Source organism: Sinohyriopsis cumingii, chromosome 11, assembly GCF_028554795.1.
Source record: "Sinohyriopsis cumingii isolate HCF-2022 chromosome 11, ASM2855479v2, whole genome shotgun sequence".
NCBI lineage: Eukaryota > Metazoa > Mollusca > Bivalvia > Unionida > Unionidae > Sinohyriopsis > Sinohyriopsis cumingii.
Window position 1 is genome coordinate 7,893,626 of NC_142971.1, and position 26,421 is coordinate 7,920,046.

Below are 26,421 nucleotides of genomic sequence, written 5' to 3' on the forward strand. Positions count from 1 at the left end.
GCTCCCTATCTACCAAAATCTGATGTACACATTTTCTCCAAGATTCGTTCAAATTAAAATCCTCTAAGTAATGGTTTCGTTAGTACAAAATATTAATATAATATATCCTCATTATACGTGCTTTCATACCCTGTATCCATAAGTTGCCTCTCATTGCTCGGATTTGTCTCGACGAAATTCACCAAGATTTCTTCGTGGGTCGATCATATCCCATGGATAAGATATCAAATACGTGTTGATGTAAAACTGTTCAAGGATGGGATGTTACGGCCCATGTGAATTCGCAAAATTTAACCCTCTCACTACATGCGCTGCACCCCTCCCATAAATGTAGCCCGCAATTTCTCCAAATCGGCTAGATGAATGTTTATTAACTTTGTCTCTTGTTGAAATGGATTCGTAACGAGGAACTGCCATTCATGGACGAATTCAAAATTCTCTAAGTATGGGTTCACGCATCGTAAAATTTGGCTATAATCTGCCCAAAGACATAATGGTTGAATACTACCGGTATCTATAAAGACCTCCTATCTCACCGATTGCCCTTGGCGAACTTTGTCGACACTTACGTGCGTGTCAAAAATGTCCCTATGTACAAACTTCGAAAGAACGATCCATGTCAAAATCATTTTAGGGTGAAATGTAGGCTCCACATATAGAATGAAGTGATGTTGTTCTATTGGGCTTTATTATACCTACCAAATATAGACGCATTTATTTTAAAATGTTCCTACTGTTGGAACAGATCTTTAACTAGAAACCGCCAAGAGACGCTGAAATAAAACTCATCTAAGTAGAAGTTCGCTTAGTAAAAGAACAGTAATTGAATTGGTCCACATTGTACGTGAGTTTCGTATCTGGAACCCATAAGTTGCCTTTATTTCGCTGATTCCTCAAGGCGACATTCGTCAGGACTTCTTTCGTGGGTTGGCAATACCCTTTTAGGTAAAATGTCAAAGAAGTATTCATCTCAAAACTCCTTAAAGAACGATTGTCCATGTGTGTACGTAATATTCATTCATCTTACAGCATACATTGTAAACATCTACCGTTATTTTGACCCGATTTCTTGAAATCGACAAGACAAATTTCTTTGAAAATTAACTTTGTCTACTGTTGTAACAAAACCCTAACTAGGAACAGTAAAACAGGGGTTGAAATCACATTCTCTAAGTAGGAGTGCATTCACCGCAAGATTCTTCACAATCTGTCCAGCGACTGTAATGGTTTATTATTTCAGGTATCAGTGAATACCCTCCTATTTCTCCGATGCTATCGACGAAGCTCGTATGTACTTGTGCATGTCAAAGATATCCCTATGTACAATCTATACAAGAACAACCCATGCCAAAATAATTTTAGTGGTGATCTGTATGGTCCACATTTGGACTGAATAATCGATCTCATTGTGTCCTTCGTTATACCAGAAATATATTTAGCTCCCAGTTTCTCGAAATCAGTTCGACAAGTCTTCTTTAAACTTTTCTTACTGTTGGAACAGATTGCTAGCTTGAAACTCTACAAGCGAAGTTTAATAAAAATCCTCTTGGTATGGATTCAATAAGTACAAATTATTGATAGAATCCATCCACTTTTTTCACACCCGGTACACAGAAGTTTCTCCGATTCATCTCGACGAAATTGTTTGAGACTTCTATCGGGAGTCACTCCTATGCCTAAATATATAATCTAAAAGTGGAGCCGATGTCAAAACTCTTTAAAGAGGGGATGTTAGTGCCCATGTGTATACGGAAGATTTAACTGTCTTCCTGGATGTGTTGTAATACCTCCCCAAATATATAGCCCACAATGTCTTAAAATTGTCTTCACGAATATTTTTAAATTAACTTTTTGGCTGTTGTTGGAACAGACCCCTAAATAAGAACTGTGAAACATGGGTTGCAATGAATTTTCTGTAAATAAGGGTTCACAGATCGCAAAATGTGGCTTAAATCTCTCCATAGGCAGATGCTTTAATAAAATCGGTATCCATAACGACCTTCCCATTTCGCTGATTGCTCTGCGCTAACTTGGTCAGCTCTTCTTTTGAGAGTCAATATACCTACATAGAAGCTATCAAAGAATGATCCATGTCAAAAGCATTTTAGGGGTGAACTGTAGGGTCCGAACATGGACTAAAGAGGGCTTTTTATACCTGCTTTATGTTGAGCTCACTATTTTTGTAAAACTCGGCGGACGAATTTTCTTTAAGCATTTCTTACTGTTGGAACTGATCCATAGCTAGACACTCTCCAAGAGGCGTTGAAATTAAAATCCTCTAAGTAGGGGTTTCTGTGGGTCGACACTATTCATGGATATATCCTCTCAAAGAAGGTTCCATATCAAAACTCCTTAAAGTGGGGATGTTAGGGCCCATGTAACAACGTAAAATTAAATAATCTTACGGGATGTGCTGTCTGTTCTCAACATATACTTAGCTCCAATTTCGGCTCGAGGAATTTTATTTTACGTCTGAATACTGTTGGGACAGTATTCTAATGAGGAACTGTGAAACAGGAGTTGAAATTAAAGGTCTTTAAATAAGGGTTCACGAATCGCAAAATCGGAGTGCAATCTGCCCAAGGACGGTAAGGCTTGAATACTGCCGATATCCATAAAGACTCAAATTTCTCAGATTGTTCTCGACGAACTCCGTCAATGCTTCTTTTGGGAGTCAAATTTATCCCTACGTACACAAGTTCAAAAGAACTATCGATATCAAAATCATTTTGGGGGTGAACTCCAGTGTCCACATGTGAAATGAAGACGTGATCTCCTTGTGGGCTTTGTTCTACCTATCATATATTGAGCCCCCTGTTTCTCGAAATCGATTCGACAATTTTGTTTACAACTTTCCTGCTTCTAGAACACATTCCTAACTAGATATTGTCCAAGAGGCGTTGATATCAAAGTCCTTTAAGTAGGGGTTCATTTAGTACAAAAGATTGATAGAATTAAACCACATTGTACATGGGTTTCATATCCGGCACCCGTATGCTTGTTTACCCATTTCCAGGGACTTCAGAGCAACAGCCGATGTAAACTGAAGACTTCTTAAATTCGTAAATACTCCAAATAATTTTCATTTAATCCATAATTTCACACTAGTATTCTTTTGTTTGTTTCACATTTGCATGAGTCATTAGTAAGCTTTTCGAATACTAATACTTCGCGTCATGCACCAGAACAAACAACTCAAATACATAATACAACTAATGAATCCGAACTCAAATTACTGAACATGTATACCTAACAATATCCTGAACCCTTCCTACATATAAATCGGTGATCTACATGTATTTAGTTTCATATGGCTGGTGCCAAAATAACACTCGTATATCTCCAGTTGGGTTAGAATAATAGCGATGATTTCACTGAAAAGTGTTCAAATTTGATGTAGGATTTTTGTTAATCAATAAGCAAGAGATAAACAATTACCTTTTGAAACAGGAAAAGGAATAACTAACAAACTGGAAGTGAAGAAATTTGAATCGGGAATACGTGTATGGTTACTCATTCTTTTCTTTTTTTTAAATCGATTGCTGGTTACTAATTCCTTATTGATTCGGGAATAAGGAAGAAGTAGCAAACACGATTTCAGTGTAGAATAATTGCAACATAAAATTGTTGTAGCGGGTTACGGGGAGAGCTTTTATTTTATGACCCTTTGCTGTTCTCTCTGTGCTAAAATAAAACATGCTTTTCAGGGGGTGGGGGTGGAAATGCACTAAGTGTAAACAATTTCCAAACAAACAGATAGCGAAAGTAAAATTTTCACCATCGTCTTCATTCAAATTGTTAGAAATATCTTATTACGTTATAAAATACACTGACAAACAACTGGTACTGGGTGAAAAAGCAATTAGTTTCACTGTTTTAAACATGAATCAAGTCTGATTTGAAAAAGTAAACATGATACTAAGTACTTATTACAATTAATTATATTAATTCATCTAAGTGTTGAAAATCACTTATTATATGAATGCTAGTGATTGCTCTTTCTACCCATGAAACCACTGGAACTGTATACTACATTCAAATCTCTGACATATAATCAATACCACTCTTTGTAAGTTCATGTGCTTAGTCGAGTGACGTGTATTGGCAATTTCAATGGAAAATATCATCGTAATTATACTGCATTATTAATGTTGGTATTATAATTTGAACTAAGATATGCAAGTAATAAATTCTTTATGAGTGTTTATTTCCGATAAGATGACTATATTTTCAGACAGTATGGCCACGTGTGTTTCATACAGTAAGATTGTGTAAATTTCCGACAATATGGCTGTGTATATTTCAGGCAATATGATCTTATATTGTTCAGACAATATGACTGTACATTTCAGACAATATAATTGTGTGTATTTTCAGACGAGATAACTGTGTGCATATTTCGGACAATAAGATCGTGCATATTTCAGACAATATAATTGTGTGTATTTTCAGGCGAGATATCTGTGTGTATTTTCAGACGAGATATCTGTGTGCATATTTCAGACAATATGACCGTGCATATTTCAGACAATATGACTGTGCATATTTCAGACAATATAATTGTGTGTATTTTCAGACGAGATATCTGTGTGCATATTTCAGACAATATGACTGTGCATATTTCAGACAATATGACCGTGTATATTTCAGACACTATGTCTGTGTATATTTCATACGAGTACAGCTTTGAGCTTTTCCTTAGCATATCACATTACTTCTTTGTTCGTATTAATAAAAATAAATTTGAAGTATGGATTATAAAGGAGAATAAATAGTGATCTAATTAGTTAGCTAATTTAAAGTGTAATTAAAATAAAATAAAAAGATATGATGAAAATATTTCAGTGAAAGATAACAGACTCGTGATACACACGTTTGCTTAAATAGTAGTTGTTGTTGTGGGGTTTAACGCCATTTGTCAGCACACGATATGCTATACATGGCGGTCAGTGTTAATGGTGGAGGAAGAACCCGAGAACACCCCCGGAAAGAACCCCCGACCCACGAGAAGCTACTGGCAAGCTTTCTCACATACCTACATTGGCCGAATCCGAGACTCGAACCTACGCAGACAGAGGTGAGATTGTAGTTATCCGTAACGGAGAGCGCTTTAGACCACTCGGTCACTCGGAGACCATTGCTCAGATAGTAAACAGACAGAACTATGCTTTGTTCATTTACAGAAGAAAAGAAAAAACAAACTAAAATCAAGTATGCGAAAAATGTTCACTTCTCTAAGCAGCAGTGATTATTTGATGAGCCTTCCTTGTCGTAAAAAAAAAATAAAATCACAATGTAAGAAGCGTGTTCTGTGTGCAAAAGAAAAGCTGAGACATCCATAAATAATGTATAAAAATACTAAGAGATATACCGGGATATATAAGCGGTGAATATTAATATATTAATGGACTGGCCGAGCTGGCTCGGTTTACACACACACACACACACATATATATATATATATATATATATATATATATATATATATATATATATATATATATATATATATATATATATATATATATATATATATATATATATATTTTCAGGCGAAGAAGCAAATAATGCAGTATTAAGTATACCTTTCTCCACCTTTTATTTCGTTCATTTAGCATGGCCTCTTGAAGCCAACCATTGGCTACAACGTGAAGCTCTGTGAAATTTGTAAAATCCCAGGCGGTCTCGTCGCCTGCGTTTTCTTCCTGATTTTGTTTGTGTTTCATCTTCGAACCTCAGCAATCCCTAGACTGAGCGTTTTGTCCTCGGTAATTACGAAATAAAGGTACTGCATATACATGACAATCAAGTCAAGGGAAAACAGCTTACTCTAAACGCATTAAGTTTTGTCACGTCAAATAGCCATTGGTACGTAAAGGAATCATCACATATAATCTCATTAAATCCGAGCTGAATATTCGATAAACATGTTTTCCCTTCTCGCTTTTTTATCGGCCGCCAAATGTTTTATTTCGACATGATCGATCAAGACACAAAACGATCAGCAATAACAATCACTTACTATTATTACTCTCATTGCAATGTTTATATTCAGTACACATCCTAAGCAAAACTATTGAGGAAACGCCTCCGTAAGTCTTCCTTACAACACACTGTGAATTGAACGGAATGTCAGTCAAGAAATGTGAACGTATCCGTTACCGTAAGGCCACAGTCTAATGGCTTATCGCTAGGTATTAGTTCGACATAAAAATCAATCAATGCATTTGGTTACACGTTCGATTGGAAAATAAATGCACAGTTTATATACATTACTCTTCTCCGATAGCTGTGATTTTTCATTCAAGTAAATTGTTAAGCAAAAACAATTGGAATCAAAATTATATATATATATATATATATATATATATATATATATATATATATATATATATATATATATATATAATAATAATAATAATAATAATGATTAGGACTTTGTATAGCGCCTAATCTTTAGAAGCTCTAAGCGCATTACAACATTAGACAACACCTATAAGATAAAAAACATATAATGATATGATTAAGAAAAAAAAACACCATGAAATTAGAAAACATTAAAAAAAACATGCTGAGAATATTTAAGGTAGGAAACATTATTAGGTCTTTAAGTTTGTTCTTGCAGTCGAAATAAGTGAGTTTTGAGAGCTATCTTGAATGTGATCATATATATATATATATATATATATATATATATATATATATATATATATATATATATATATATATATATATATATATTCGAATGAGCTAAATAAACATTATCATATACAGTCGAATGGACTAAATAAACATTGCGGTTTTGTAGAAATATGTTATGGAAAGACAGATGCGACGAACTGAAAAATCTGTTCTTTGTACAGAGGTAGTCGTTTTATCTGAGTAACTATATGATAATGAGTAAATATTCAAATTAAATTAATTTGTGCAAGAATATTTCATTGTGTCTTTTGTAGAGGGCATGATTTAATTTCAATACTAGAAACATTTTCTTTTTCATTATTTTAACTAAAAAAGTAAAATGTAGCTTCAGCTAGACGGATCATCTCTATCCCCTTTTTATCTTAAGATTAATATTTAGGGTTCCTTTTTACCTCCACTAACATGTCCATCATAATTCTGTGCAGATAATGTCCAGTTTTGTGGTCGTTCGTGAAGTTCCTCACGGACTGTGCGGTTCTGTTGCAATATTTCATTACAGGTGTTTGTTACAGCTATGTCACACGTGAATGAGTGCCGAGATAAGAGTAGATATATTTTTAGTCGGTATGATTAAAACAATAATAAGAATAAGCTCTAATGATTCTTTTTAAAAAAATGACTTATATTAAAAGTAGAATTATGCTAACTAAAACACAGCACAGGTTAAGACATGACAGATGGTGTGATGACAAATGATCCCTAAAAAGTTATAAACAATTAAAAGTATATGTATAGTACATTGAAAAAGGAGCACAGATAGAATTGGAAGTACGCCTGAAGTAAATTAAGCTTCAAGGGAAAAGAACAGAAAAGTGAGATATGATAATTGACGGTACGCAAGGCAAAACAGTTAACATAAAAGTTGCTCATATATCAGTTGCCGTCAACATGGCAGGAATGTCATGGTGCGATCATTTAGTAAAAACACTGCAATAATATGGATGTTGGAAGAAAAATGTTTGAGTTGTCGTGCAGCCGATGAGAATCTTTGTTCTTATTCCTTCATTTCGGAAAGGAAACAATATAAAGAAGCAAGTTTTCTGATTGAGTTGAAATTTTATAAGTTATCAATCAAGCTTTCATGACATAATGGCTCTTCTTTATAAATTTTTGTTCGTCTTCAACATTTATGAGTTGAAAAATCTGGACGAAAGGTTCAAGGCACAATCTTGAATTGAAAAATCTGGACGAAAGGTTCAAGGCACAATCTTGAATTGAAAAATCTGGACGAAAGGTTCAAGGCACAATCTTGAATTGAAAAGTCTGGACGAAAGGTTCAAGGCACAATCTTGAATTGAAAAGTCTGGACGAAAGGTTCAAGGCACAATCTTGAATTGAAAAGTCTGGACGAAAGGTTCAAGGCACAATCTTGAATTGAAAAGTCTGGACGAAAGGTTCAAGGCACAATCTTGAATTGAAAAGTCTGGATGTAAGGTTCAATTCTCATTCACGAGTTTTTAAAGTAAAAATAAAAACAACAAAGTTTCCAAACGTCACGCAAAGAGTTAAACCGGATCGGCCTATGTTTATTTAACCGATATTGATATCACTAATTACACCTCAGCCTACATATTTATACAGGGGCAATTAGTTCGTATATTTAAGTAGTGAGCCCATACCCTAGGTGCAGGGAAGAGGAAACTGATATAAAGCAATTAGACCAGATATATGTAATGGAGCACGTGTCAATTAACCATCTACATTCAAGTCACTAAACAACAAGCTGCTTATGAATATGCACTTTTCTTGATTCAGACAGAGAATTAAATTTATGTCGTCCATAGTGTCATAATATACCACAATTGTCATAAAATTGTTAGCTAGCGAACTATTGTATTTTAAAATGTTCTCGTCTTTCTTTTCGTCTAGGAATAATCAGGAAGAATACACTTTCATGTACACACAATACTAGTTATTACTAGACTCTTACTATGTGTATGCATTTCGTCAATCTATAGTCATACGCATACATAAAGGATGGCTGTGTCAGAACCCTATGTGTAAAAGCTGTTAATCCTATTGTTCCTGTGGTAAACTCTCTTATTATCCAAAATGGCTGCTTCTGTGGCCATATTAAAACTTGTATTATCACTACTCATTTCGCAAGGAGAATCCTACTGACATGGAGTTTTTGCCAGAAGTCTTCCACTGATGTCCAGTTTGTCCTAAATGAAAACTGTGCCAGTCGTATATCCTGCATTGTCCGCACAGAGGCTAATTTGAAAATTTGGTCATTGAAGACTGAGATTGTTCAAGACTCTGCAGTTAAAGGGAATCAGTGGTTTTCTACTGAGACTAGTTTCAATGGTCATTGCAGAACACCATTTTCAAAACAAATGATGTAAACGATTATTAACTTACTCGGGTGCAATTCTATGTAATGCGCTTCCCCAAATCACTAGATTCGAAACCAATCCAAATGTGTTCAAAACAAAATCGTATGATCATTATCTTTAAAGACGGTTTTTCATTGAAGATATCGTAATACATGGTCGCAAATTCATTCATGATGTATTTTGTTTGTTGAATGCATTTAAGTATGTGTCACTTATTTTTTGTTAATTCTGTATTTACAATAATTTGTTCATCATGAGTACCACTGATGCAGATGGTATATTATTTCCAAATGAGTTGACCTCATTGATAAAAAAATATATTTACTATCAATTTATTTACCTCTTATAGAAGTATATTACAAATTGATCCTCAATACTGTCTCACAGTCTACAAAATAATGTTACATTGTTGGAGAAAAAAGAAAAAAAGCAACAGGCATGCCAGCCGGGAAGCTTAGAGAGAGAAATGCTCATCTATCACGTCAATCAAAAGGTGGCAGAACTTCACAAAAATTAATTAAATCAAAACAGAACTTCCACATTAAGCCATCCGGAGAAAACACAACAAGCAGAGAGTAGTGTCGTGTGAGTTTCCCGCCTTTGCAACAATACTCAATACATCGGCTGCACATCATACGGCCATTTTACACTTGCCTTTAAGACTCTGCATACCCATCTTCGCTAGCCAAGGTTCCGACGTGTTAACCCTATCTACACCTTGGTAAATAGTTCAGGTATTTCGGTTCTTCGGGTCTGTGAATTTTATTCGATGCGGCGGCAAGCTACCGCATCCAATCGAAATCAAGTTGTCCAAATTTGAACACTGTTCCTATAAGATCGAGACAAGTGGACCACACAACTGGAATGGACTCATACATAAGCAGTTTTCCACTGCCGGTCCTTGTTTGTACAAACACATTATTTCCCCTCAGGTATACATGTACTGGCTTCTCTCTGGTATACAGTCATACTTTCGATGTTAAACATTCAAAGTATTCTTTTGAAGTCAATTGTCTCCACCATTTTCAGCCGACGTACAACGTACCACTGTTACACGCTATTGGTTAGTTGGCATTACATAATAAGGGAGACATCTCATGAAATCCAATAGATGTCACTAGGACAAAGCTCTGAAATATCTGATTTAGATAGGGTCAACCTATCGGAACCTTGGCAAAGCGAAGATGCTACAGACCCTATGTTTTTTAATGAATAATACTATGGAAAGGAGGACAAAAGTTCATGGATGCACGTATCGGTCTAACGTAACAATATTTATTATACACCTATACATTTTTTTTTACATAAGAATGAGTCGAATGTTACCGTCAAATCCGAAACGTAGGAAAACGATATGTTCATTTTCTGATTCCGTATTACCATACTCTCAGACGAGGCTGACTACCGACGTTACAATTAAATACAATTTCTTGGATCTCTCGCTCTTTCGCATTTTTGTTTTAATTTCCCAAAGGTATACCGGAATCCCTTCAAGACCGAACCAAAATGTTTAGTCCAGAATCTTTTCTTCTTTAATATAATCATTATTTATTCGATAAACCGAAACCCCTCAACTATGTATACCGAAACAAATTTCGATCCCATGCTCAAATTTTACGCTTTAAACAGAAATTCAGTTGAAATTATATCTGAACACAACATTAAACACATATGCAGAACAATATTAAAACAAGAACACATCAAAAAGAATGAATTGATCGTAATCTCTGCGTCTTTATATACGCCCTTATCTCTCTACATGGCAATTTGTTCCTATTCGACTTAAGCCGCAATACGTCCTAAGTGACATTTTTCACAATATCTCACGTCGCAACAGAACCCACCTGACACAGTCATTCAAAGGGAACTCACACCAAACTGGTACACAGGTTCATTATTACAATTAACTTTTTATAAATGTAAACATCTATGTATTGCTCATATGCAATCTACAGGCATGCACTAAACTTTAAAGACACAACATAGACATACACTACACCACTAGCATACGTTGAAGTAAAACAAGACGGCCGCTATCGCTTAACCGGCTTGAAGCAGCTGTTCCGTTTTTTAGTGCCGTTTTCACGATATTTGTGCTTGTTGGCTGTTTTCATCTATGTTATTGTGTTCATTATGTATTAGCTGTTAAATTCGTATGTGTTTCTTCATCTCCTTGTTTTGGAAACGAGAATAATTAGACTTTTTCTCAGCTGTCTTGCTCCACTGTTTTTGAAGAAACCGCCATCACGTGATACTCGACTGTCAACCCGTTTATGCTACGATGGACCCTCATTAATTGCTTTAAATGTTCACTCCTTGGCTCTCCACACTACATTGTGCTCTAGGCTAAACGAACTGGGACTACATTCATCATTACCTAAATGTAAACAGAAGCGAAAAAAAAACGTTGTTTCAAATCTGGCCGGCGTAGAACAGGAAGAAGAATTCCAGTTATCTCCCTTATTTCGACACAACCATTTAAAAAAATTCGACCGTTAATTTAGATAACTTAATTCAAATCCCAATTAATTCGTCAACCTTTATGTCAACTATCCAAGAAATACCTCTGCGCATTGTATTATTCAATGCCCAGTCAGTAGGACCACCGGAAAAACGCACAGAAATTGTTAATTTTATCAACGACGAAAATGTTGACATATTATTCTTGACAAAAACATGGCTAAAAACATCAGGCGATGAGCCCAAGTGTGCGGATCTAACACCCACTGGTTACTCCATCAAGTCGTTCCCCCGTAATTCTCGCGGAGGTGGAATTGCTGTCATCACAAAGAACTCCATGATAAAACGTCTGAACTACACCACAACATTCAATTTCGACCATACATCGTTTGAACTAGTCCAAACCACACTCACACTGGAGCAAAGGTCAGTACATTTTTTCTGCCTATACCGCCCTCCTCCTAGTAGAAAAAACAAGCTAGCTGACTCTCTCTTTTTGGAGCAGTTTCCGAATCTCCTGGACTATGGAAATTCGATATGTGGCAACCTAATTGTTCTTGGAGATTTCAACTTTCATTTTGACTGTCCCGGAAACTCAAATACATCAAAACTCCTAGATTCCATTAATGTTTTCAACCTCAAACAGTCAGTTAACCAACCCACCCATAAACATGGTCACATTTTAGACTGGATTCTTCATAGACCTGATGATAACATTCTACGGTCCTCCCTGTTATCCCATGACCTTGCGTCAGATCACCTCTGCATTTTATGCCATCTTGACGTATCAGTTCCTAACCCTCCACCTTTATCTGCTACTAAGAGAAACCTCCGTATGATAAATAGAACCAAATTAATGCACGACATCCAAGCTAACCTAACAAGTTGCTTGCCTCCTACCGCAGAACAACTCGATAACTGTCTGCGTTCATGACTTGACAAACATGCCCCAGCTACCAAGTGCAGAGTATCAATTAAAAAGTGTTCTCCATGGTATAGCAGTGTTAGGGACCAGCTTCGCACTGCTAAAAGAGACCGCCGTAAAGCTGAGAGGCTCTGGCTTTCCACCAGACTCACTATTCATAAGCAAATCTATGAAGTCGCTAAGAAGAACGTCACAAATATAGTCCATGCAGCGAAATCAGCCCACTACACTACTAAGATCATGAAAGTTCCAGCTGCAAAGAGCTCTTCGAGATTACAAACAAGCTAATGTCAAGGAACAAATCAACACCATTTCCAACTACTTTCTCTCCAGTCGACCTTCCGGACATGTTTGCAAATTTTTTCTGTGACAAAGTACAAACCATTAGAGATAAGCTTGACACCACAATTTCAGTTGACTCGTCGTCACCATACAGTTGGGATACAGAATTTGAGTGGCAACCATTAGCAGCATTTGAACCTGTCTCAATGGATTTCGTACGTACAATCGTGTTCAAGAGTGCACCAAAGTCACGTGAACTTGATCCAATTCCAACATCACTGCTGCTTGAGTGCTTAGATCCAGCATTGCCTTCACTATCACCATTATTATTATTATTATTATTATTATGCAATGACAAACGCATTATTTTCTTTGCTTTTAATGTTAAGCAAGGATATCCTAATAAATTTCAAAATTTTGACACCCTTGTTTATACAACTACAGTTCATATTAATGATGAAAGTAAACAATGAGCTTTGTCTCAGTTCAGACTAATTTCAATGGTCAATGGTCCAACGAAAAATTCAAATATAATTACAAACAAACCGGGTCTAGAATATTCTGAAGTCAAATGACATGTAACAATTATATTTACAACTTAAGATCAACGCCAAAACTTATGTATGTATACATTATGTTTACATTATCTAAAGTACAACTTACAATAATGAACAAAAGTTTAGAACACACTTAAATATATACAACATCTCTACTCATAAAGAAGTATAAATATTTGTACAGTGATGATCTCTTTTACATATTTGCTAAACATGCGAATGACACTATAATAATTCAAATAACATAGGAAAATGTCTTATGAATGCCACTTGGTTTAATTACTCAATATATACAGAAATAAAGCAGTACGGCACTTCTGTACACATGAGAGCGCACTTGCAGTCACATTACATTTTCTCTTCACGCGTCTAATGGCAATGTTGTATTCTTGCAGCATATATCACCACCCAAACAATCTCTGATCTTGGTTTCTCATTTCTTAATGAAAGTAAGGGGATTGTGATCTCTGAAATACAAAAACCGGGGAAGGAGCTGAATTAATATACGATTTAAATTCTTTTAAGCCATTGTCAAAGCCAAACAGTCCTTCCTAATTGTGGTAACACTTTACTGGTGTTTGTTTATTGTTGTTTTTTGTAGAAAAATAGCACACTGGATAGCCCACACTATTTTAACGTTTTGAATCATTACTCCGCCAATCTTTACATCACTTGCATCGCTATATATTTTAAACTATTAACTGCAATTTGGTGCTTAAAGAACCGGTCCACTTTCATGTACGTCCTTCAATTTATTACAAGCCTCTTAATACTTGTCAGACCAATGAAACGTGGAGTTTTACACAACAGGATAGTAATAAGATGATGAGGGCTACCATTGTAAAACCGGACACAGCTAATTCGTGCTAAAATGCAAGTAGATTTTCAAAAGAAATTTTCTAATTTATCATATTACGGTGTCATTTTGTAAAAGAAATCTTTTCATTTGTTGTTGGTTATTACTAATGCTACTTTCTTTGACTTGTTTATGTATTTATTTCTGCGATAGTTTTGATCATGCAAATCTAATCACATCGCCCAAACCGGCGTAGCAGAGGTGTCTCTTTAAAAGTTTTTAAACAGCTACATCTCAGAAGAGTCCTAAATCTGTATTTAAATAACTGAAAATATTTTAAAACTGCCTTTATCATTCAAATAAAACCCATCAAATTATCTCACAGATGCGAAACAATGACTCACAAACATGTGATTCTTTTGTGCGGAAGTATCAATATCTTGTTATATTCAGATTATAAAACACAATAACTTCCTGGCTCGACGATGAAATCAATGAATTGTGTAGAAGGTTACCTCACAGGTAAAACAAATAAGATATTATATTGACAAGGACCCGATCATTTAATTCTCTGAGATTAGGGACAAAGGAGATGGTATTTTGAAAAGAAGTTTCAGGTCCCATAAAAGATTATTTCTCTTGATGAGATATTTAGAAAACCTAACGCTGTTAACCATATTAGTTGTTCACAAAATTATCTTGAGAAAAAATATTTTAAAAATACTTGTTTGAAAGAAAATCCCGAAATCCCTCTCTCTCCCTCCAAATGAAATGGTCGGTCCTTAAATATAAATGAGTGAAATGATGCTACTTGAAGGCAGTGTGTATATTCCCGATAACTCTTAAAGGTTGTCTCACAAAACAGAGAACATATTCTTTTTGCTGACTAGGATTGGAATTCAGCAGATTGAAAGGTAAGCACATCTTGTCAAATTTATCAATTCCATTGAATAATACAGGACCGCCCTTAGAGCAAGGCGTAGCCTTGAGCCCACCGACTTCATGGCCACAAGCTCGAATTGACCAAAAATTAGGCATACTACAGTAACTCCACCGGCCGGGCCTCGCCGCTAGCGTGGCGCAGTGGGCCCCGCAAACTAAAAGGTCTGGCATGGCTAGATTAAAAACTACTGGTTATGTTAAGCAACACAAATGATTCGCACTAGCCTTGGTTCATAAATCAAACCAGTTTCTGGATAGGATATCAAGTTGATATAAAGATTATACAGGAAACCATTAAAGGAAATTAATTATTGAACAACACTAACTCTCAAGTACCATGCAAAGATTTAGGTGAATAAGTACCAGGACTTGACGTCTTCATATCGCAGGCGGTCTAAACCTTACATTGTGTTTGGTAACATGATTTGGCTGATAGGATCCTATTACGATCTTTGCTGATCATCATCTACCACCACAGTACGACAGAATTGACGAGATGATTATTTCTTGTCAATTAATCAATGAATGTGATTTCTATTGCTTGGTGAGTTTTCTTATCTTGTTCCAAATTTCTTGCCTTATCTTTTACAAAATTCAGATTAAGAATTTGCATCAGATGTGTTGTGGATACAGCCAAATTGGTACAGCGGTCAAGCATTAAATACGTGTGAAGAAATAGATAAAATAGTGTGGATAAAATAGTGTGACACTATAACAACTAACGGGAATCATATGCTAAACAGGGTAAAACATTTACGATTTCTTAAGGGAGATTAACATGAGAATATACAGGAATACAGGTCACAGCAACAAGTCGAAAACACCACAGTTTGGAAATACACGATCATCACATTACGCATAGGAATGTCCTCTAACAGAAACATCTTATTTTGTCATATGCTTTATATGAGTCTTTCTATCCTTTCTATTTTGGGAATAAATGTGAGTTAGTCTGCATGGATATATTATCATGAAAATTGGTTCATGTGCTTCACAGTACGAGTCTATTTAGGCGGGCATTGTCCACCTTGTAGACCTCGAAATTAGGTCGACATTTTTCATGACCAGAGTAACAAGTCCTGTAAATTATCTCCGTTTAGTTACTAAAACCAATTCAGGCAAAATTATTTTGGGGTGTGCCAGATCTCAGATATATTACTATTATGATAGGGTACGGTGAGGTCAAAATTTGATTGCTCTTTTTTATACAAATGTAAAAAAAAAAAACCTGATCAGCTTTATCCATAAGGTCAACAATAATTGTGACAGTGGAAATGATTGACTTTGTAATTCAGATGCAGAGCGCTATGCCAAATTAAGAGTTCTAAAGTTAGTTTGTGTTCCCGCTTTTAAAACGATCAAAAAGATCAATTAAAATACCCTTATCAAAACATCCCGACGATTCCTATTATAAAAATATAAAAAGCATCCTCCACATAACTCCTAATTTAAACGAAACGCTCGCACCACGTTATAATCTCTACCTCCTATCTTTCTAATGTTCACCCCTCTTCAATCCTTCCTTTAAAAACAGAACTTTGAATCCCCTTGCCTTCCTGATAATTCCTAGAACACGAACTATTATTCTCTTTACTTGCAGTGGAATGTGAAAAGAAAGTCATGCTAGTAGTGAAGGGGGCCACCATAGGGACAATGGGAATTAGCATTACAGACACCCCCCCCCGGGCCACTATAGGGACTATGTAAATTTAACATGGGAAAAATTGCTGGGCCACTATAGGGACAATGGAATTTAACATGGGAATAGAGTTTGGGTTTGTTTAGGGACAAGGGGAATTTAACATGGGAGAAAAAAACTACTTTAGGGACAAGGGAAATTAACATGGGAAATAGATTTTGGGCTTGTTTAGGGACAAGGGGAATTTAACATGGGAGAAAAAAACTACTTTAGGGACAAGGGGAATTTAACATGGGATTTTTTTAAAAAAGTTTTTTTAAAAAAAAGGGGTAGGCGATGGAAAGTCATTCTCTTTTCGAGACCTATGAGTGGCCCTGAAAAGGGCCTTTGGGTTTCTTCTGCTTCTAATTTCTTCTATTTCTCCACCAACTTCTTATTTTCTGTCCTACACTCTTTCTCTTCTTTTCTTTCTTTTCTTCCTTTTTTTTCTCTCTTCTTTCTTCTTCTCCTCCTCTTCTTTCTTCCTCTTCTCATTTTCTTCTTCTTTTTCAATTTTTTCATTCCATGCTCTTATCCTTATCCTTTCCTCTTCATCCTCCTTCTCCTCCTTTATTTCTTTCATCACAGCACCTATCATTTCCTTTACTTTTCTTAAGTTGTTAATCTCCATCTTCACTCGATGGGGGCTATAAGAATAGTGATCCTCGTTTAACCTCACTAACATTTGCTCCATCATACCCAAATTGTCCAGGACGTCTTGCAATGTTTTCATTTTATCAAGCTGGTTCGAAGCCATCTTCTTTTTTATTCTTTGTAGAATGGTTTGAACGACGAATACTGTGGGTTCTTATAGTGAAAGCGCGGACGTGATGGAAAACATCCCCCAAAACATAAAATTGATATTACCTAGATCATAACCGAACAACGCACGGACGTGAAGGAAAACATCCCCTACTTTTCTCATTTCATATGATCTACTATCCACATACGTGAAGCATCAATAAACAAACCCCTGATCTACTATTTACACACGCAAAGCATTAAAATGAAACCCAAATCTACTATCCACACAAACCTACGTCAGCGCTTACAAACACAAACACAAACACTATAAAAAAAAGAGTCAGTGTTTATATTCACACTACTCTACCTACACACATTGGCAAATCGATTGTTATTTCTTTTCTAAAGGTTTGGGTAGCCCTGAAAAGGGCTGTTTGGTGTTTTTTGAACTCCATGACACCTGGTTAATGATGGCACCTTCCAGGCCTGGTACCACACACACATCTTCTTCCCCAGTCTCTTTTCACTTTTTTGGGGGGAAGAGCAGAGCGGGATAAGTGGCTTCAGAATCCCAATTTTCTGTCTCTGGGATTCTGAAATTTCCTCTCTCCTCTTCTTTGTTTCTTCTCTCCTCCTCTTCTTTGTTTCTTCTCTCCTCCTCTTCTTTGTTTCTTCTCTCGTCCTCTTTCATCCTTCCCTCTTCTACTAGGGCCTCTGCAGCCAGCTCATTCACTACACGCCTGGCATATTCCAGGTGTACATGAAGTTCAAGCAGTTTTGCTAGGCTGGTGTTCATTCTCTTAATCAATCAACAAGGGTAGCTAGAATGCCGAACGAGTTTCAATTTATACTAAAAGCGCGGACGTGATGGAAAACATCCCCCTAAAACATAAAATTGATATTACCTAGATCATAACCTAACAAACGCACGGACCTGAAAGAAACACTCACTCACTTTTTTATACTGCCCATCACTATTCTAAAAATTTTCATTAATCACTTCAATATACTATTCACATACGCAAAGCAATCCAATCAAACCCCAAATCTACTCTCCCCACACCTCAAACAGCCAAAAACATGATCTTAATCTACTATCCACACAAACGTACGTGAGTACTTACAAACACACAATAATATACACAAACACATACACTCACACTATAAAAAAGAGTCAGTGTTTATATTCACACTGCTCTACATACACACATTGGCAAATCGATTGTTATTGCTTTTGTAGAGTATTGGGTAGCCCTGAAAAGGGCTGTTTTTTTTGTTTGCTATGGCAATCTTTTAGTTTTTAAGAATGCGACGTCCTCTGAGGATAGACTTTCTGATGATAGGTCTGCTTCTTCGGAAAGAGAAGAAGAACTCTTTGGTGTCGATACGACAATCGACAAAGCCTCTGTCAGGTTCAGGTTGCTGCTGCTGCTGCTGCTGTTGCTGTTGCTGCTGTCTCTGAAGTCTGTACTTCTCTGTCGATTCTTCTTTCTCCCTGTTCACTTCTTCTCTGAAGAGCTCTTCTATCAGGTCTTCAGTGACTTTTAACATTCTCACATTCTCTATCTCTTCTGGCTTCGGTATCAGACTGTGTCTGACCCTATGCAAATTCACGTAGGCTTCGTTTAGCTTAGCTAGTTTGGAGCACATCTTCGTAGGAGGATGAGTCGACAATGGATGGTTAGACTGTAAACTACCCCGGCTTTAAAGTCAAAGCGCGGACGTGAAGGAAAACATCCCTCTACGTTCAATGAGTGTCATGAGAGAGATAGAGAGAAGTCAAAGAGCATGAATCAAAATTCTTATAGCCAAACAAACCACAAAGGCATTTTTTTTCAAAACACAACATTTTTTATTCAAAATCACTTAACACTAACCAACAACAACTCTAACATTTTTTAACAATATAACATCAAACATTTGTTTCAAATGACAAACATTTTTTTCAATTAACACTCTACTTTAAACAGGGCTGACAACGTTGTGAATGAAATTGTGATTTCCACTGTTGGAAGTCATTAGGCCATTGATGGACACTACGTTTCCTAGCTTGAGACAAAAGATCAGCATAATGGTCACAAAACCATCGATCTACTTTCACATCATTTCTTGAAGAAGAACGAGGATCAAAATGAGTCACTAAATGTTCTAAGGAATAGCCCAGGCTGCGATGATGCAGAAAATACACACAATATTGTCCACACACCAAGGAATCTGTGCCTTGTAATTTCACATTATTGAATCGTGTGGTCTGAGCATTTCTTCTCATAAAGTCAATGATATCGTCTTCCAAAGGGAGCAATCCGTACAAATTGAAATATTCCACACATCCTTCTTGAGGAAAGTAGACGGCTACCCAGTGGGTTCCTGGGAGATGACTGTCGTCCGTGTTGATCACATAATCTAGATGGTCTTGAGGTTTGCGATGAGGGAGTTCATCTTTAGCACAGACGACAGGATTCCAAGAAGCCGTATACGAACTGTGGTTCAAAAGGTAATAAAGTTCCCAGGTATCCATGTTTTGTTTTTTCTTCTTCACAGGTAATAATAAGTCATCAATTCGATCCTGACTTTTTGCTTGAAAATGTCTGACAAATAACCGTTTCTTCGTTTCGTCTCCTCACTTTGATTCAGGAGAGCTTCGATACGATCGATCTCTTGAGTGGTTAATGGTGGACAAGAATGTTCACGGAAGTCTTTATACCACTGGTGCAACACGACTTCGTCCGAGATGAGACTCCAAGCTTCGTCCAGATACTCGTCCAATTTTTCTTCTTGACTCAGCATCAGGCATTTATCGTGTTGAATTTGACTGCGATGATCGTTTTGACATCCATAGCAATCTTTCTTGATCAATTCCATCATTTTTTCGACCAAGTGTTTGGCAAAACAGGAGACTAAATGGGCTTCTTGTTCTGGCCATCTCGACTTCATCATGACAACTTCTTCGTCTTTGTCTTGGGATTCTCCTTCCACGGTCTCCTCACATTCCATCTCCAAAGTTTCTCCACTAGGTAAAGAGGGATAACAGTCTTCCATAGCTTCTAATAGTCTAGAATGACTTCTCTCAAACTGTTGATTTCTATCGTATTATCGAATTCTGCATACAGGATGACGTTCACTGTCTCTTTCACTTCTTCTGCATACTGAAGTTCCACACGAATCTGGCCGGGTTTTATAGGGTGGAAATGTCCCTCGTCACTGCCTTGGTCTGGAGCGAAATCGAAAGCCCACAAAGTATAGCCTCCTGCGTAATCTTCGTACGTAATGCCGTGACTGGTGTTGGTCCCTAACTGGCCGGTGGCTTCGTACAGGGACAAGTACGATCTCAAGTTATTCATCTTCGTGTCACTAAAGTCAGGTTCGAAAGGTCTGGTACACAAGGTCTTGCCATCGAGACTGACTTCGATTTTCTTCACCTTAAAGTGTTTAAACTTAAAAGGATTTTTAGTGAAGTCTCCGTTGAAGGCTGAATTCTTGACCATACCAAGGATTAAACGTTTGGGTAACTGTCCTTGAAACAGATGATCTTCGATCATGGAATGATGGTTAGCTGGAATGGTGAAGGTTTTCATTTCCACGCGTCGTATGGGATACTTGGCGGTCGTTCTGCTCAACGTGTTACTGATGTCGTTTCCCACTTTAGGTAACACTTCCACGCGTCGTACGTAGAGTTTGGCCTCCTCCATTTTGCTTTTAGGATTGCCACCAGTAGTAGCATCAGCATCAGCCAACAAATGGAAAGCAGCACTGCTACAATTCAGTCTCAAGCGAACATTTACACCGTTCAGCAAATATTTCTCTTGCAACCACATGCCCAAATGCAAACGATCCACCAGTTCTAAACTCTTTCCATTTAATATTTTGTTTCTTCGTTCTACAAATCCCTCATTGGTGTCTGCTTTTTTTGGGGGTCATCACTAATACCTGTTTTATCAAAATCGCCCACTTCGTCAGGTTCCCATAGAACGCAAGCATTGAGATGGGTGTTCTTGGCATCTATTCCATACGTCAAGAGATTTTCCAGGTAGGCACGGTAAGGGTAAGTATCCATGCTGCTACTGACCAGTTTGTTATTCAAGTACAAGTCCACTGAGCTGAACAAGGAATGCATGAAATTGTTGACGGGAGCAACTTTCTCTTCGCCGCTTATAGAATCTCCTCCCTTATCTAGAACTTTGACTTTCAAGTACAAGTAACTACTATTCAGATCGATGTAATCTTCAGGCTGTCCTTTGATTTCAAACTCGATGGGAGCGGAATCTGTCAATGAGGAGACGGGATGAAATTCCACCCACTGGGATTCTTGCATCTTCATCATCGTGGGGGGGCATGGCAAACAGATCCAGTTCCGACTTGGAACAGGCGCAAGACTCTCGGTGCATCATTTTTTTTGTTGCTGTTTCTCAATAATCGAAAACGTCTAAGCCTCGAACGGTTCTTCTTTTCTTTGCCTTTCTAGCTTTAGACGTGTGAAGTCTGATGAAAGGGTGTTTTCTTCGTCTTCTCTTTCTGCCTTGTCCTTGCTGAATGCCTGACTCGGTAGCGTGCAGGGCATTTATTGGTGTGTCTCGTCGGCCCAAAAGGTCTTTACCCGTTTGTAGCAAGACATTTTTGCCTGCCCTCATGAAGGCTTCTTTGGGGTTTTGTTTGTCGAGTTTCACCGTGACTTTTCCTTTGGTGAATGGAATATTTTTTCCCAGATCTCCTTTTATAGCAATGTTGACCGTGTCCAAATACGACTTGCTGACAGGCAAATAGTGAGGATGTACAAATTCGCGGTGAACGTGGTAAGTGTTTCCACCTTCCTCGTCAGTGGCCGTGGCAGAATTTACTTTGAAAGGAATGACACGCAGTAACGGCACAGAGGTGTGTCCCACCACGTTGTACTCCACCACATCGGAGTACACAAACATCAAATTCAGTCCCTGGTTCAGTTCTACCGGGAAACGAAAATACCTCGCGAAATGCCCGTTGTTGTCAATCTCTGTTTTCTCAATCTTTTTGGAGTGACCAAACTGAGGTCTCCACCCAAAATGTCATACAATTCAGGGCAAAATTTAATACGTATACTTTTTTCCTCACTTTCAAATTTGATGAGTAGACGGTGAGACAGTTTGTGGTACTCAATGGTGACACGTTTTTTTAGTCCCGTCAGAACTTTGTCAAATGCTGGATAGAATTTGTCAGCGATGGCCTCCACCAGATGTTGACCACTAATGGCCTGAGTTAATTTTAAAGTGATAAACGTAAAAAGGAGGAGAAGTGTCACTGCTGCTGCGGGGTATTGGGGTCTTGGGAAGTGATTTATGTTGAGAAGTGGTCGTCATGGTTTGCTGCACTGTTGGGTCCAGAATTTCGACGTCAAAAGTGTTTTGAGTTTCAGTGATGTTTTTGATTTGCGTTGGGTAAATCATTTCTACCACAGCCACTTCCCAATGGGCTTCGTGATCTAATGGGATGGCCTGAGGTAATTTGGCCGTGTAACAGCACAACGTGTTATGGGGAAACACCTCCATGGAACTGTCACTGGGTAAGGTTAAGTAAAATTGGTTTTGGTGACTCATAATTCCAGAGTTCTGTGGCTGTCCGAGGGGTTACTGGACGTCAGAGGCGTGTCTCCGCCCAAAATGGGGTTCTGGTTGTGGTTGTTGTTGGAGTGGTGACTGGCACTGGCACTGGACACAAGGTTTCCGTGGTTCCCGTTCGAAGAGAATTTCAGGGAGGGATTAGGAAGCAGGTAACCGATGCAACTGCTCAATAAAATGGTCAACAATTGTTTGTCTCCTTGTTGCAAACTCAAATTGGCAATGGCTGCCCCGATGACACAATACACCACAAAGATTTGGCAGAAAAAGACGATTTGCGTTTTAGGCACACGTTCTCCACACCACAACCACAAGGGTTGTTTTTGTAAATCTTGCAGAGAAGAACTGGGTGAAGGAGTGGTCGACGTAGCTGCGTCTGTGTGAAAAGGCATGATGGTCACTTCTTTTTATAGTCGATGACTTGCGAAGCGTCGATCCAAGAATCAAAACTGGGTGGATATCCTTTCCAACGTACTTTGACTTCTTTGACACGTCCTTTGCCTACTTTACGGGTTCTGCGTTCGAGAATGCTTTCGATGTCGTACACGTCGTCTTCTTTTTTGGTCACACGTTGTAACTCGGGCAAATAAAACGTTCCTTTGAGCACTTCTCCGTTCATGTCTTCCAATTTATAGACGGCAGGATGACGGCCATGCACTCGTCCAGTGACGCGAAACAATTCGGTCGTCCAGTTAGGTAAGTAACCTTTGTCGAAAGTGCGTTTGGTTTTGCCAATGCGCACCCAATCTCCTACGGTCAACTCTCCACTTTTCTTGGGGACAGCCCTCTTCGGGGACGTACCAAACAGGCGCTCAAACACCAACACTTCGTTCTCGGGAGTCACTTTTTGCGGGGCACGTCCAATGCTTCGATGGTAAGATTGGTTGTACGCTTGCACCAGGTGCGGTAAGATGTCGATGTACTTCAGAGTGTGGTGATGCGTAAAATATTTCCACATGCGTTCTTTCAAAGTGCGTTGAAAACGTTCCACGATGCTGGCTTTGATTTCTGGATTCTCGGTGGTAAAAAAATGAATGTCACGTTTCTTTAATTCTTTTTGGAAAGCTTGGTTCAGAAATTTGGTACCTTTGTCCGTTTGCCATCGAAGAGGGTGACGACCGCTTTGTTTCAACACCCGTGGCAGGGTTCGCACTAACTCGCTGCACGATTTGGAAGTCAAGGGCACGACACAGGCAAATTTGGAAAAGACGTCGATGACACAAAACAAATATTTGTAGCCACGATTGTAGCTGGCCAAATGAGAGACATCGGCTAAGTCGGCTTGCCATTGATGATCGATGCCTTCCACTCGAGTGCGACTTCTGGAAAACTTGCGTCGAATGGGTTTGTGTAAAGTGTAGGTAGCTTGTTCTTGTAACCATCGTTGCACTTGAGGTAAACGGAGACTTTTCAGTCGCCTTTTGGCAGCACGATACAATTTTTGAACTCCTGCGTAACCTGCAGGATGGGAGGGATCGTAGTAAATGCTGGCTAAGACTTTTTCCATTTTTTTGTGTTTGTTTGTGTGTTAATAGGTCACCCACTCTTCGGTGATGCTACTTTGGGTGGGTCGAAAGGGTGGTTTAGAAACGGATTTACGTGTCCGATGGGCTACGGGAGTAGAAGTCGAAGGTAGTGGTGGTGGAGATGGCAATGGAATGGCTTTGGTCTTCTTTTCTTTTTTCACTTCTGGTTTCCCTTCTTTCTTTTTCACTTCTGTCGAAGGAGGAGTGGACATCATCTTTTTTACCCAAGCTTTCATTTCTTCTCGTTGGGGTGTGGGGGACGGGGTCAACAAGGATGCTGCAATCTTACTCGAAATGGGAGCTGCTGACGGTGTTTGAAACACTTCTCGCATCTCTTCTTCCTCAGGTCTTCGTGGGGTAGCATCTCTGGTGACCCGTGGGGATGGCAGTAGTGGTGGTGGTGGTGGTGGTGGTAGTGATGATGGTGCTGGACTTTTCATCAAGGTCTTAAAATCTTTCAGAGTGGGTAGAGCTGTTTCGTCTAAAGCTTTCTGGTGAAAGAGTTCCAGTCGTTGCAAGAGTTGACCGTACTTTTGCGATTTTTCTGTTTCGGACAAATCTTGGCGATCCATCAAGGACTGCAATTCGTGTTGTAACTGGGACATCTCGCTCAAATTGGGATTGGGAGGTAAATGCGGGGTGCGTTGTTCTTGCCAACGATGGTATTCCATCCATCGTTTGTAAGGCACTAAAGCTAGTTTTCGTCCTTCCATGGGGTTGTCAGGGGTCGATTCTGAGATCTTGGGACTTCGAGGGCCTATTGATCCTGCTCCCACCAGTCCTCCCAACATGGTTCCCAAGACTCCTTTCAGTAAGGGGCCTAACAAGAGGTGTAAAATGCCTCCACGTTGGACCAACATCTTCTTCTTTTGACGAATGGGAATTTTCTTTTGAACCATTTGGCGAAGAACGTGACGATGATTGCCTAAGCATTGTTTCTGGTGTTTGGACAAAGGGATCGTGCCTTTCAAGACGTTCAAACAACATTCACACATGGTATCGATGACCTCTTTGGAGGCTGATTGAATGAGTTTTTTTCGTAGAGGTGGAGAAGCTTTGGACAGGACAGATAACATATCCCCATGTTTGACTCAACGAGGAGGCAGTCCTTTTCTTTTCTTTCCTTGGGGTTGTTTAGAAGAGGGATGTTTTTTGGAGGGTGACATCTTCAGCAGCACGAAAACATTGATACCCCCGACTTGGTCACAGGCCTTTTTTTATACCGGAACGCGTCGCCACTGATTGTCTTTACGTCGTATCAACTTCAGGACAGGCATGACATGTCGTGCAGGAGTACGCAACGGATTAAATCGAACCAGTTCTTGCATGAAAAAATCCAGTAAACTTTGTAACATGCCCGATCTTTCTTGGACTTTGATTTTGGGAGAAGGTACTTTGTGAGCAGCAGCCACAGCCACTAAATTGGAGGGTCCTGCCACTGGGGAAGTTCTTGGGGTCATCAACGGAGAAGTTCTTGGTGTGATCAACGTCTCCAAGTACTCTTCAGTTCTTGGTGTCATCAACGGGGAAGTGGATGAACCTGAGGCTTTAGGAGACGCGGTCACCGCCGTGGCAGGTCGTGGTTTGCGAGTGTAAGGTTGCGTCCTGGCCGAAGTGCCTCTCTTGCGACTAGTTTTCTTCTGTGGGCTTTTCTTTTTCTGGGGACTTTTTCTCTGTTTCTTTTTCTGAGGGCTTCTTTTCTTTTTCCGGGGTGGTGTCTGGTAAGAGGAGGGTCCCGCCACTGGAGAAGTTCTCCTTGGGGACCTGGTCTTTTTCTCCTTCTTGGGGTTTCGTTTGACTTTTTTCTTGGGGAGAAGTTTGTTTTTTGGTTTGAGTGTCGATGCGGGGATCGGCCAGTTGGGTGAAAGCGACTTTGTTTCGATCA

At 38.5% G+C, this 26,421-nt stretch overlaps 2 protein-coding genes across 7 annotated transcripts in view; one reads left to right on the forward strand and one right to left on the reverse strand.

Annotated features, from left to right (window-relative positions):
* Positions 1–6,143, reverse strand: part of LOC149787575 (uncharacterized) — a 106,579-nt gene extending 100,436 nt beyond the window's left edge. For 3 of the 4 annotated variants that reach the window (XM_089973743.1, XM_089973741.1, XM_089973738.1), the window contains exon 1: positions 5,586–6,143. In XM_089973743.1, coding sequence (XP_089829869.1) covers positions 5,586–5,726 — 141 coding nt within the window. In that variant the 5' untranslated portion in view covers positions 5,727–6,143. The remainder of the gene's footprint in view (positions 1–5,585) is intronic. The other variant, XM_089973742.1, reaches the window with a different exon arrangement.
* An 8,727-nt stretch (positions 6,144–14,870) lies between these two features.
* LOC149787576 (toll-like receptor 4) overlaps positions 14,871–26,421 on the forward strand; it is a 30,219-nt gene continuing 18,668 nt past the window's right edge. For all 3 annotated transcript variants that reach the window (XM_089973745.1, XM_089973746.1, XM_089973747.1), the window contains exon 1: positions 14,871–14,972. The gene's annotated coding sequence lies outside the window, so the exon portion shown is untranslated. The remainder of the gene's footprint in view (positions 14,973–26,421) is intronic.